Genomic DNA, 14,164 nt, shown 5'->3' with positions numbered 1-14,164 from the left:
GTCCCTGATCTTCTTATCACTTAAATTCTTTTTATCTTTCTGGAGTATAGTGAGTGCATAAATGCTTGTAATTTGCCTATATGAAGGAAGACACATACACAAAAATAATAATTACCTGGGATAATAGGCAATAACCCAAATCTGGAAATGTAGTCTAGTGAGTTTCTTAAAAAAAAATAAAATCAAAATTATTGGCAATCACACTGTCCTCCAAATGGAAAGTGCCTCCCTAAAGGCTTTTGATGTGGAGCTGGTATTTTATTGCCAATGGAACCATGAAAAATAAACAGTTCATTAAAAGTAAAGACACGCACTTTGAAACCCATTACTGTTTTCTTTTCAAGTTGCAAATTGCCAAATATTTAAGCACTTTTATTTGCTTTTAAAATGTTAAAAACAATTATATTCTTTTTACCCAAAGTGAACCGGATGCAGCAAAGACACAATGGAGAGTCTGGCTCTCCCTCACTCTCTAACAGTTCTGTGAAGTGGGGGGGGGGAGTTGAGGGTGAATCCACCAGGTTGTAAGGAACTTAGGTAGTTGCTGAGACTTTCAAATCTAGACTACTTTTGGATAGACTGTATTTTAGAGGATGGAGCTGCACTTGAGGATATACACAATGCTAATTCAAGTTCAATGTCCTACATACATGTTGTGTCTAGGAACACACATAGATTACCAGTTAAAACAGTTGCATGTATGCAGAGAGTCAATCAAATTGGTCCTTCGACATCATAGACACTCTGCTATGTTGCCTAATTGGGTCCCCCCCCCCTTTTTCAAAATGGGCTTCACTGAAAAATTCTTGGTGTGCTGTTACTATGCGGCAAAGAACTCATTGTTAAGGCCAAACAGAGTTGCTATTTGTGCCTGGGGTTAATGGCAAAAGTCTTTCCTTTACCCCGTCTGTTTACACACAGCCTGCTCTGGGGCTCTGCACCTGTAGGCAGCAGGCATTGGGTCAGAAAGCAGCATGGAAAGGCTCTATTAGGAGTAGGGAAAGGGATAGGAGTGGGGTTGGGAGTAGGGTAAGGTAGGTATAGGGATGGGGTAGGTACAAGTATAGGCGCAGTCCCAGCCTTTGTTGCCAGGTGGTCCTTCTATAGGAAGGAGACAGGGTCCATATTTTATCATGCAATGGAATCACGCTGCTGCTCTCCATAGGAGAAGTTGCCAATTTGCAGACAGAGGGCAGCTGTTGCAAGCTTTACTCCGTAGAGAGTGTGCCAGTTCAGCAGCTTGGGTTATATAGAAGTTCCTTCTTGGTCTCCATTCAGCATGGACAACTGCCTCATGGATTTTCCTTTCCTGAATTCTAGGGGCTTGCCTCAAATCTTGGTCAATGCCACAGTTCTTCATTCCTGCAGGAAATTGGCCCTGAGAGGCTCAGTAGGTACAGGTTGACAACTGATTTTTTTCACTTGGGGGAAACAACCTCCCCGCCAGTTATGCAAACCTTTGTTGTATTTTATTTGCTATACTCTAGCCCTCTCATTATTTTAGGGCAACATTCTGTATGAAAGAGTTCAGTGATTGTGCCCATTTGTGAGAGTGAAACAAATTCAGATGCAATTGAGAGAGCCATGTATGCACATAGATGCAAGAGTCCAAAGTTCTGGTTGACTGCACTTAAAGCTTGCAAATAAATTTGGTTTGCTAACCAATCTGCTTAATACTTTTAAAATGAAGTCATATGCTTTCTTGGCCAAGATGCATTTTAATGCTTCTTCTCAACATCACAATCACAATGTTCCTTCCATACTCTGTTCCAGTCACAGTTTCATAAGGCTACAGAAGTATACTGGGTGAAGGGAGTTAGTTCTGGGTAAGACTAGAATTACTCAGACATATTTAGGTGGGAGGCCACTGCTGGGTCCTTTTCTCCTGATGGAGGTAATGTTTTAGGGAATAAAGTACCATTTCCCACAGGCTTGTCTAGTCTCCGAGTAGCTAGAAAGTCATCCTGCCTCATTTCCTTTCTGGGGCTGGACAGGATTTCTTATTTCAGAGTGCACATTTGTATGTATCTTCATCACAAAGAAAGGATCCCAGCCTCCCAACACACTTACACTGCCACATTCTGCTCATCCCAGTCAAAGCAGTTCCATTTGGTAGTGTTTGTAGTGTGGTGTCTCTCATGTGCTCAATCATTTATATGGCTCTGGATCAAAACAGAAGAGACCCACTTCTTTTCTGCGGGGTCATTACCAAAGGAAGAGCTACAGGCAGATGTAAACATCAGTGGGTAATTCCCGCAAGTTTGGAAAGATTGCTCAAAGTGGACAAGAAAGAAAGAGAGCCTTTGATTTCCCAGGGCTTGCTTGAGTTCCCCTCCCCCTCCCCCGTCACATATCACCCCTGACTCCCATCACCAGGGAATGCATCTGTCCAGGCTGAATGTCAAAGAAACAAGTTTAATCAAAACCTCTCATGTTTTGTTTTCCACCCCCCCCCCCCCCGACTTGGAGCTTGCATCCTTTGGTGCAGAGAGTACAAGCCAATATGCTTCAACCGATCCCCTCAGGCCACAACATGGGAACAACTCCCTCCTTTCTCCAGACAGTATAGAGAGCTCATTTAACCAGAGACAAGACTTCTGCCAAGGGAATTATACCATTAGGCAATGCGTATTGCCTTCCTGGTCATTAGAAGTGAGTTTGGTGACAGGAGATTTGACATCAAAGGAGTCACTCCTAGACTGATTTTGCAGTGTTCTTACTGTGAGGGCATACACAAATATTGGATACTTACTCTTTAGTTAAGCACTGTGATAGACTGTAGATATGAGCATTTGCATATATGTGTGTGTTCATGTGCACATGTGTGTAGCTCGGGTGTAGCATGTGAAGGAAAGTAATCCTTTTTTAAATTTAAAATGTTTGTGCATGGGTGTTTTCCCAGCATGTGTGTCTGTGTACAAATGGAATGCTTAGTACCTGTGGAGGCCAGAAGATAGTATCAGATTCCCTGTACCTGGAGTAAAAGAAGCAGTTTTAAGCCTATGTATGCTAGAAATTAAAGTTGGGTCCTCTAGAAGATCAGTCGCTTCTCTTAAGCGCTGAGCCATCTCTTCGGGCCCTAGAATTCATTATCCTTGAGGGGGGTATACTTTAGTTGGGGGAAGTTATATTTATACATTATTAAAAATATATTTGGCCTAATCTTTTCTCATAAAATATAGTGTGATATTTTCCCTGAGGAACATTTAAGACAGGTCTAAACTGCACTGAATAGAAGCTGGAAGCTTCCCTACTTTTGCCTATAAGAAAATACTCAGGTTAGTAAATGTATGATTCATTATTTATATTATAAAAAGGAAGGAAAAAGGAGTAAGACCTTTATACTACCTCTGGTCAGAAGGGACCAATCTATTAATCATTCTTTAGGAAATAGTGGAACCCATCTTTGTCACCACCAATAGAACTTGCTTTTTATCATGCACTTCCAAGTCCACAATGCACTTCTGTTCCCATGTGACTTTCACTCAGCTAATAGAGTCATGTGCTAGGTCCTGGGAAACCATGCTGAGCCAAACTCGAAGTCTCTAGTAGGGCAGATGAAACGTGCACAAAAAAATCATTCTAGTTCCAGGAGATGGCCTGTACATATGTAAAAGAAGAACTGTATAAGCCCAATAAAGGCAGAGGTCAGTTTCTGCTAAACTGAGTATAAGAGAGAGAGGAAGAGCATGGTTGGTAGTGTTTCAATCCTGGAAAGTGCACAGAGACTGGGGAGGGAAAGAAGACATTTCAAATAAAGTAGGAGCATTGAGACCAGCACAGACACATGTGGAATGTACATTGGGAATGTGCTGTTTGATCACAAGGAAGTGGGAAAGAAGGCTGGAGAGTCAAGCTTGGGCCTGAGCAGGATAGTGGGTGGTATACCAGGCTCTGGAGGTAAATATGAAGTTAGTAGGAAATATAGAGGCATGTGAAGGTTTATTTTTGTGGGGGGGTGGGATAGGGTGGCCTGATCAATGGTATGATGGCAATTGAGTAGTGGATGGGGAGACTGGGAACAACTGGAACTCTAAGGAGGTTCTAATCTCAGTTCTTGTAAGGGATAATGGTGAGCTCTTGCTTTCATCAAATGTGTTATCACATGTCCTGGCCTTCCTCACTTGACTCTTAAGTTCACATCTTTTGACCTCTCAGTCATCTCCGCATTCTCAGAGTCTGGCCAAGAGTAGATTCTCACAACATTCACTTACTAAAAGAGTTGGTAACTGGATGTTGCCAATGGAAATGGAGAGCCAGATATGAGCACCAATGTGGTAAAATTGAAGATAGTAGTAGTGTTGGGAAGTGAAGTGTGCTGTCTGGTTTTTGTCAGCTAACACAAGCTTGAGTTATCTGAGAAGAGGAAACTCAACTGAGAAAATTCTTCCATCAGATTGGCCTGGGGTACATTTTCTGGTTCCATGATTGATGTGAGAGGAGTTCATAGGTAGGTGGCCCTAGGTACTATAAGAAAGCAGGCTGAGTAAGGATGGGGAATAGACCAGCAAACCCCATGTTATCTGCTTTAGCTCCTGCCTCCAGGTACCTGCTTTGAGTTCCTGTTCTGACTTTTTCCAATGATGGACTGTAACCTTCAAGGTAAAATAAACCCTTTTCTCCCAAAGTTTCTTTTATTCAGCACTTTTAACTCACTAGCAGAGAGAAAACTAGAATAGGAAGACTAACTCAGTTTACATAGGTGTCCTGTGATAATGCACCTAAACTTAGCAGCCTCCATGTGCTCCCTGTCTTTCTGTGGTTCTCTAGAGCATCACCATAATTCTGTTTATTTCATTATTGCTCTATAGCAAAGATTTGTAAAAAGAAAGGTATTTGATGATACCTGAAGGAACAATTTTTATTATTATACTCTTGTTTACCTGGGTGGTGGTATTATTATTATTGCTTTTGAGAGAGAGTCTTATGTATCCAAGATGAGAATCTTTTAGGTAACTGAGATGATAGTTTGACGGGGCTGTAGACAGAATCCCTGGCCTTACCCGACTTATACAAGCACTATAACCATTGAACTACGTCATCAGCCCCCTTTTAAATTAAATTGTAGTCATTTACCTACCTGGAGTCAAGAGCTGCACCTATAGTGCCTTAGCTTTTTTCTATCCCATGGCTCTAGAAGACACTAGAATCTTTCATGTTTGGCTATGAGCCTTAGGTGTTAATGGGTGAGCCATTTCTCCAGCCCCATTTCAAGTGTTTGAAGGAGTGACTATCATGTAAAGCTTTCTGTAGAGAGACATGGCTTATGTATCTTGCCCCATTATAATTTGATCTGGGAGGAAGGGATATCCCTCATTATTAGCCCTTGACAAAAGTCAGCATTTAACGAAATAGTCTAGAAGGCATTGAGAACTATGAAAACTTTTCTCATTTGTCAGTAAGTGGCTTGTGTGTGTGTGTGTGTGTGTGTGTGTGAAGAAATGCACTACCAAGAGTCTAGAAACAGAGAATGCAGAGGACTGAAAGATCGATAACACATGGAGATACAAAGGTCCTCCTGAGTACAAGGACTTCCTATAAAGGGCAAAGGGATGGAAGAACTGCTAACTTGGCCTAACCTGACAGCAGACACAACCAAAGATCTGGCCTCAGCCTGGGGCCTTTTCTATTTAATGTAGCAGAAGATATTTTGGCATAAAAATGAGCAAAAGCATCATGGCTACTATTTCAGTTCTGAAGGTGAAGAGGATTTGCTTGTTATGTGAAGTGCAAGACCTTCTCTTGGATCTCCATTGTGGCAGGGTCATTACAATTAGAGGTCCATTAGCTTGTCAGGCCACAATGTCAGAGTACTTGTCAATCCAAGACTTGTGTTGACACTCACCTCCTTATTAGCCATTTCTCACTCTAACCCCCCCATGCTTATGGGCAATGAGGCTTCAAGTAATAATACGTGGGGTGTGTAATTTTGATCTTGACCCAAATCAAACAGAATTATGAAAAATCAATGAACTATTTAAACAATATCCCATCATATAATAAAAGCCCCTACACTACTAGTGCACAAGAACATTATCCACTTCTCAGGGTCATAAGTGTCATTTTTGTTTTCTCAATAGCTGCAGACAATTGAAAGTTGAATGGATTAGTCTCATGGGTTTCTCTACACATCAAATCTCTGTCCTGCTAAACTTTGCTTCTCATTTCACATCAGAATTTCTGGAAAACAATTTGTCCCCTTTAGCCAAAGAAAGAAGCCACTCTCTTACTTTAGAAAAACATTTGAGAGTTCAGGAGAACCTCTCAATTCTGTCATGCTTAGGCCTACACTTATCCCGATTGAGATAATAGGTTCAGTTGCCTGTTCCTCAACTTCAGGTAGACAAGGATGTTTTTGTGGAAATATCCAGACCAGGTCTAAAGCATAGGAGGATATAAGTGAAACCAGCCACATGCAGAAGGTGGGTGATTCCAGCCCATTATTAGGGACAGAAAGCCATGTATTCTTACATGGCCTGGCAAGATAGGGAGGGTCTGTGGTTTGTTAGGGACTGCTGTTGAACCTGAGAACGGATAGCTTCAAAGGGAAGAGGTATGTTATCTCAACATAGCAACTTTGTTCATGAGCATTTCTCACTGGAGTTAAGGAGGTGTGGAAAGACTAGGCTTCGTTAGCTAATGATGGTCCCAAATTCATTTTCTTCTCTAGCTCTCCATACTATGTATTGCCATTCTTGTGATCTCAAGTATTCACCCTTTTATGGACACTGTACGGTACTTGCGGAACAGAAAGAATAAGTGTAACTCTAGATATAGCCAACAGACAATCTGAACAGTCCTTGCTTTGGGACTCTGTTTCCTTATTTATAAAATGACTTCTACTTTTTCTTTGTGGCCATAAAATTCCAAGATTAGTTCCATGTTGATGCTTGTGTTTCTTATTCCTTCGAGTCTCAATACTGGTTATGCCACAATGATGTTAGTAGCTTCCCCTTTACTGATTGTGTGCTGAGTTCTGGTGACAGTTCTGGGGGATACTGCTTATCATAGTGTTCCTGCTTCAACATGCCAACAGCAGAAAGCTGTCATACAAACTGATCTTTCAGTAACACTCTTTTCTCTACTGGGCATCATAAACCATACACTTTTATCTCTATACTGAGCATTTTCCATCACCAAGCAAATATAGTTCACTAAAAATTTCTAAAAATTTGAGGCTAGCCTGGTCTATAATGTGAGTTTCAGGTCAGCCAAAGCTATATAAAGGGACCCTGCCTCAAACTAAAACCCTAACCCAAATCAAACAAAAATGAACAAAAACAAGAAGTTCCTTCTGTTGATTTCATTTCTCCCAGCCCCCTCCCCGCACTGTGTCCTCTAATCTCTCTACTCCTTATTAAAAAGGTCCTCAAAATAATTCTTCATCCACTGTGTCCAATCTTGATCCTACTTCCTTTTTATTGTTTCTGAAAGGTAATTCACATACCATAAAATTTAGTATTTTAAAGGGTATACGTTTCTAATGTTTCAGCACACTGGTCATGTCACATAACCAGTGTCACCACTTCTAGGACACTTTTACCATTTCCCAGAGAAAGCCTATATTCATTATCCCTGACTATACTCCAGTTCATTCCCTTTGTCAGCTCTGGATGACTACTAATCTATGTTCTATCTATATGGATTTGCCTCTTCTGGACATTTTCTGTAAATGTAACCATATGATACTTCCCCTCTTGTGTTTAGCATCTTTCACTTAATGCTTGTGAGCTTGATCCATGTTTTAGCATTTATCAAAACTTTATTTCTACTTTTGAGTATTATTTCATGATATTGATAGATTGTATTATGCATGCCCACTTATCACTCAATGGACATTTCTTGGCTATTATGAAGAGTGGTGCCATGAACACTTATGAATCTATCCAGTTTTCAACTGCAGGATCTTCTTCCTTTCAAATAAACACCAATCTCCACAATCCAAAACAGAATGGTAGATTCTCAGGACCAACTTACTTGTTAATATGTCATATACTTTCATTTTTTTTCTGGGAATGCTGGACATTGTTCCCCGGGGTTATGTGTGTATGAAGCAGGTCACTTATCATTCTGCTCTCACTCAGCCCCTTTTTCCTTCTTGAATAACCTGTTTTACATAGCAATGGGGGCCTGAATACATCCCCCAGTTTTGTAAATTGAAATATTATCAGCCTGCTTTTATTTTAACATCTTCAGATTTTATGCGTATATAGGTTTCTTACTATGTATGTCTGTGTACTATTTGCATGCCTGACACACATGGAGGCTGGAAGAGGGCATCAGATACCTTAGAACTGAAGTTAAGGGTGGTTGTGTGCTGCCATGCAGGGTTGGGAATTGAGCTCAGGTTCTCTGAAAGGGCAACTAATGACTTTAACCATTGAGCCATCTCTCCAATTTGAAGAGGTTGTGGTCTTTAGTAGACCATGAGGCCATGAGGGCTCTGCCTCCATAATAATTAATATTTGGGATTTTATGAAAGAGTTGTCTGGAAGTCATCTACTTCTTTTCCTCCCTCCTTCTGCCATGTGATGTCACACAGTTAGTGGTAGCATCATGTAAACAGAGAGTACTCCATACCATACACTGATTCTTAGACTTTCTAGTCCTTAACAAGGTGTCTTAGTGAGTAGAAGAAACACTTGCTGCACAGGCCTTGTGGCCTGACTATCATCCCTAGAATCCCTATAAAGGTAGAAGAAGAGTGCAAACTCCACAAAGTTGTTCTCTGACACACATGATACTGCATAAGTACATTTACACACACACACACACACACACACACACACGCACACACACGTTTCTATTGTTTGTTTAAGAGTACCAATGGGCTGGACTAAGACAATTGGCTTCCCAGACATGTTGCTTCCCTAGTTCACTGGCCCTCTTTTCTCAGTCTCTTTTGCCCCTTTTTCTTAAGCTAACTATGAAGTGCATGAAGATCATTCTGTTGCTATCTTTTCTTAGTCTATACTCACTTTTCTGGATATCTCATCTGTTTCACGGATTTAAATACATTTTAAACTTGGTTGATTCCAAATGTGGATCCCTAGCTTCTCTTCAATTCCAGACTTATGTATTTAAATGTTCAACTAATTGTCAGAAATTGAATTTCTAGTCTCTTACCTTACAATACTTCTTGTATAATGTTTCTTTCTAAGAATAGAAATCCCTATATTCTGTTGCTTAGGACAAAAGCCTTGAAGTTGTCTTTGACTCACTTCCTCACAAATCCTATATAACTTTGTCATTAAATATTGATCATTCTTATTTTCACAATGTATATAGAATTTTTGACACATCTTTACATTAATCTATCAATGTCTGTCTATCTATCTATCTATCTATCTATCTATCTATCACCTATCTACCTACTTCATCGGGGGGGGGGGGAGTCAAAGAACAACTTGTTGGGGTCAGTTCTCTCCATCCACCAGGTAGGTTCCTGGGATCAAACTCAAGTTATCAGACTTGGAGGCAAGCACTGTTACCTGTTGAGCCATCTTACTAGTTCAAGTTTATTAATACATTTTATACCATATTCACAAATGTATGTATACACGTATATATATATATGTATATATATGTATACATATATCTATTTGTCATATAACATCACTATTTGAAATTCTATACAACTTATGGTCCTCCAGTATAATGTAATCTCCGTGAATATATGGAACTTTATCTTTTTTGTTAATGGTTATATCGACACACCTAGCGGGTATGTTCAGTCTGTGTCCTACAGGGTGTGTGTATCTCAGGATAGTTATAAGAGAAAACCAACACAAAATCAACTTAATTAAAACATTATGAAATGTTTGTGAGTCTTTTGGAAGTTGATTTCATAGTTCTTATGTGTGAACTTAGTAGATGACATCATTCTGCCTCAGTATTAAAGGTTAGACATGCCTAAAACATTTTGTAGTACATAGTAACAGATATTAATTGAACAAATGAAAAGGAAACAGTTTATCTGGTTGTTTTGAAAACTAGTTAACATGTCAACTATATTTTTGGAGGACTGAATTTAACAGGCAGGTTTCAAGATAGTTTTTCCTAATTTTAACTGCATTGCATTCTGGAGTGACACTTATTTTATTAGAAATTAATTTTCCTAAATGAAAAGTATTTAAAGTATGGCTTCTTGACTTGGGATACTTGTATTTGAGTTCTGGATAGCTAGGTGAATCAGGACCTGTTAATATTCATATCTTAGTTACTTATCTGTAAAATGGGAGTGCTAGGATCACATATCCCACATTGTTAGAAAGAGAGCCAAATAAAATAACGTACAATAATTAGCAAACAGGATATCTAGCAGCAAGTGGATTCTTAGAGGACATCAGCTTTTGTTGGTCTTATTAAGATGTAAGAGAATTTAAAGAAAAAAAAAACATCTCCCTTCCCCACAAACAGAGAAAGTCCTTCAACAGAAACTACTGAATCCATTTCTCCAAGTGAAACTGGAGTAGCTATTCGGATCTTTTGTATAAATGACGTTTCTTTGGGAAAGTTCCAAAGTTTGAAGGACAGTTGCTTTGTTCTTTTCTTCAGGAAGTTTTGTGGCCCTAGACTCATTCTCTTCAGTTAGTCTAATGCTGCACAAGAATAGTCACACCTGAAGCACATCACACTTAGTATCTCCACTTCTTCAGGGTTTAAAGCCTTCAACTTGACTGAAACCCCAGGATCTGAGTGCTGACTCTAGGGATTATCCTCACAGGGTATACTGTTAGAAACTAGGCAGTTTTCTTTGTGGGGAAGTGCTTCCCGAGGGCTGAAAGTCTGGCTTGCTGAGTGGATTGACTTGGAAACAAGGTAAGGGCAATGGTCTTTATTTCCATGCCATGGTACTTCCTCGAAGCTTGCTGTCAGATATACTTTGTGTTAGTTCCCAGTGAAATGAAGTTATAACAGAATTAACTAGTCTGTAACTGCCATTGCATGCTAGGTTCCACTTGTGCAGGGACACCAAGGAAGCCTGAGGTTGCACTGAAGCTCTTGGCTCCACATTTCACTTAAGCAGAGCTGCTAGGCAGCATGTGCTCTGTGGAATTTTACATTTGCCTTTCAAGGTCCACTTCTTCCATTCTAACTTCACCCTTATCTCTCACAGCAACAGATATGGAGTTGAGCTGGGCACCGACTTGTTTATTCATCCATTAAACCCCACAGAGATCAGTAAATATTTGTTAAATCACACTGTTACTTTACTGCTTCAGCAGCATCCTTTAGTTTTGTTATTTAGATACAATTTTACCTTGTCTTCCCAGGGATGCAGTAAATTTTTTTTGTGTGTATGGACTTTACACCTCTTTTCTGTCTCCTGCAGTGTTATACTCTACTACTTAGGAAAAATGGGTCCCACCCTAGGAGTTGGGTAAAATTTTCTTTTTGATGACTGACTTTTTATTTTTTATTTTTCTAACTGTGATTGTTAGGAGAAAATAGTACACAACAGCCATAAGTCATCAAACAATGTGCTTACTGGAATTCTGTTTCAAATAAAAACCCAACAAAGGCTGAGTTGGAAATTAGAAACTTACTCATAAACAGTTGTCCATCCATTTTCATTACTTTTTGTTGCTAGAAGTCCCGTGTTTCCTGGGTAGGTCATCAAGGCCAAATTGTACCCTTGGGCTGACACTCTTTTCAGGACTCCATTGCTGCTTATGGTCAGCCAGTAGACTTGCCCGCCAGGCACCACAAGCCATAGGGGCATCCCGCCTGCATCCCGGCGAATATGAACTGAATTGCCATTGCTACTAGTGATTGCACCCAAATCACCTTCAGCGTTGTAGGTGAAGTTATATACATAGTCCCTTGTTATCAAGTTCATGGTATGGAGGTGGGTTCCATTGACAGTGAACTGGTAGAGTTCTTGGTCAGCAGGTGAGGCAATCTCATAAAGGTTCATATCATTTAGGTGAGCTTGGTTTCTGCTGATGGTACGAATTCGAACATTGCCAAGATCTGCTACATAGAGGGTACCATCTGGTGACACTGCTAAGGAGGAAGGGGCTTTCATCTTTGCATCTTTGGCATAACCACCATCACCTATGGGGAGAAATGACCAAATTTAAATAATTGGCACCAAAAGAATTTGAGTGAGTATACCTTAGATTTAAAGCAACACACATCAAAAATAATTTTAAAAAAAAAAGATGCAATCATGGAAACCATCATTCTTTGCATGCCCCCTGATGATTCTGAAACCGATCAGTCCAAAGATTGCAATTCTTGAGTCAGTATCACTAAAGATGAACAGTAAGATGTAATTATCTCAGTTACACCAATTTTGTGAATTCCTAAATCCTGCTGTTCGGAATCTATTGTATTGCAAGATACAAGAACAGCAAATAATGATAGTCACACAAAATTTGCCTGCCAGGCTGTAAGTCTCATTCCTGTTGCTTCTTGCAGGACTCATTTTAGAATCTTCCAGTCCTACTATGCTTAGAGGTCATTTCTTCTGTTGATTTCTGTTGTTCTGCTGACAAAGTATACTAAATCTGTAGGTGTAACAATAACTCCAAATACCAAAGCTGGTAACTGAGATAAATACTAGAGTTACCTTCCAAGAAAGATATAAATTGCTAAAACATCTATATATTGCATTGTCCAGGAAAATACTGGAAATATTGAACAAAATTATGTTGACCAACTTGCTGGCTCAATGAAACACAAACCTTATACGGGCTAGTCATTCCTGGATGAGTCGCTTAATAGGTTTGCATGTAGCATGGAGGGATTCCCATTTCTCAGACATGAGCAGAACAATTGATATTTAGAGTTCTGTTTGATATCCAGAATAACTATTCCATGTTTGTGGAAAAGACTCTTCTTTTCCTCCCCCATTTCAGTTAAAATGGCACTCTTGTTTATGGGATTTTAGAGCTTTGAAAATCAAGTAATGCAGAAGACTGATGCTGTAAGAATTTGCCATTTGTGGAATTGAATTTTGCCTGTGCATTCTCAAAGCAGTCTATTTGGGGTCCTTTAAAAGGTCTAATAGAGCATGCTTTAATCGGGAAAGCAGTCACTTAGAGTATTTTTTTTTCTTAATAAAATCAGCAAATATATATTTAAACCTATATTCCTTTCTCTAAAATCAAAATAATGGAATGATCTTAAATTTGTGTGATGCTAACTATTTTGAGAATCTGAAAAGTTATTACATCTGTTTATCCCAAGACCAGCAAGGTGACATGATGGAGAAATATACTTATCTCTATGTAACAAGTAAGGCAGATGGATTGTGAAAAGGTTTTGTGGCTTTTCTGGGTCACTCAGTCAGCTGTCAGAGCTAACTCCCAATACATTGCTTTCTCCACTAGCGCACACAATTGTTTATATGAATTCCTTTTGTTTTCCTTTAGGCTTTACTGATGCAGGTTTTGCTTTTGAAAACAGAAAGGGGGAGCTGGTGAATTGCTAAAAAGGTCATACCTGAAAAACAGTCACAGTTGGGATCAATTTTGCAGTCGCAGTCAGTGGGGGCACCGGCTATGATGGAAATCTCCCCATTGGTGGTCACTTGCTGAATGCGGTTCACTTTCCTCTCGTCTGTTTCAGCGATGAAGAGCAGCCCGCTGTGGGAGACGCTGATGGCCCTAGCTGACTCCAGAGTGGAGTGAATAGCTACTTTGCTGACCAAGAAATGATCGATGCCGGGCACCTGGCAGTGAATGGGACGCCCTGCAATGATCCGCACGCGCCGGTTCTCAGAAATTTGCAGCACGATGTTGTTATCCAGGATATACAATGAGTTGTCCATGGGATTGACTGTAAGGTCTGTTGGCCACTCTAATCGCACCTACAGAAAGAACAGAACACACATCCTAAGTTACCACATCTTTCTAGAGACAATTTTAACATAAAAATAATGAACAGCACATTGTTTCAGTACTATTACTGAATTTAGCAACATTGATGCTGTCTGGCAATGAGGGATGGATAGGCAATCACACAGCTTGCTAAGCCCATTTATCATTTATGCTATTTCCAACCCAATATAAATTATTTTCCATAGTCCCAGAAGTATCTTCTGGATAAGTGGTTTTCACGGTGTGGTCTTTGGACCAACAACCATAGCATCACTTGGGACACGATTAGAAATATATATTTTGAGGCTTCATCCCAGACTCATTATATCATAATC

General features: G+C 39.8%; 1 protein-coding gene across 1 annotated transcript in view; it reads right to left on the bottom strand.

The window, feature by feature from the left end:
- Tenm1 (teneurin transmembrane protein 1) overlaps nt 1–14,164 on the bottom strand; it is a gene marked incomplete at its 5' end in the record, with an annotated part of 130,744 nt that overhangs the window by 25,041 nt on the left and 91,539 nt on the right. Inside the window, 2 exons of the mRNA XM_051179100.1 lie at nt 11,550–12,060; nt 13,453–13,819. Coding sequence (XP_051035057.1) covers nt 11,550–12,060; nt 13,453–13,819 — 878 coding nt within the window. The remainder of the gene's footprint in view (nt 1–11,549; nt 12,061–13,452; nt 13,820–14,164) is intronic.

This window comes from Phodopus roborovskii, unplaced genomic scaffold, assembly GCF_943737965.1.
Source record: "Phodopus roborovskii unplaced genomic scaffold, PHOROB, whole genome shotgun sequence".
NCBI lineage: Eukaryota > Metazoa > Chordata > Mammalia > Rodentia > Cricetidae > Phodopus > Phodopus roborovskii.
The sequence above is the reverse complement of the archived record's forward strand: the minus strand, read 5'-3'. Positions and strand labels throughout refer to the sequence as shown.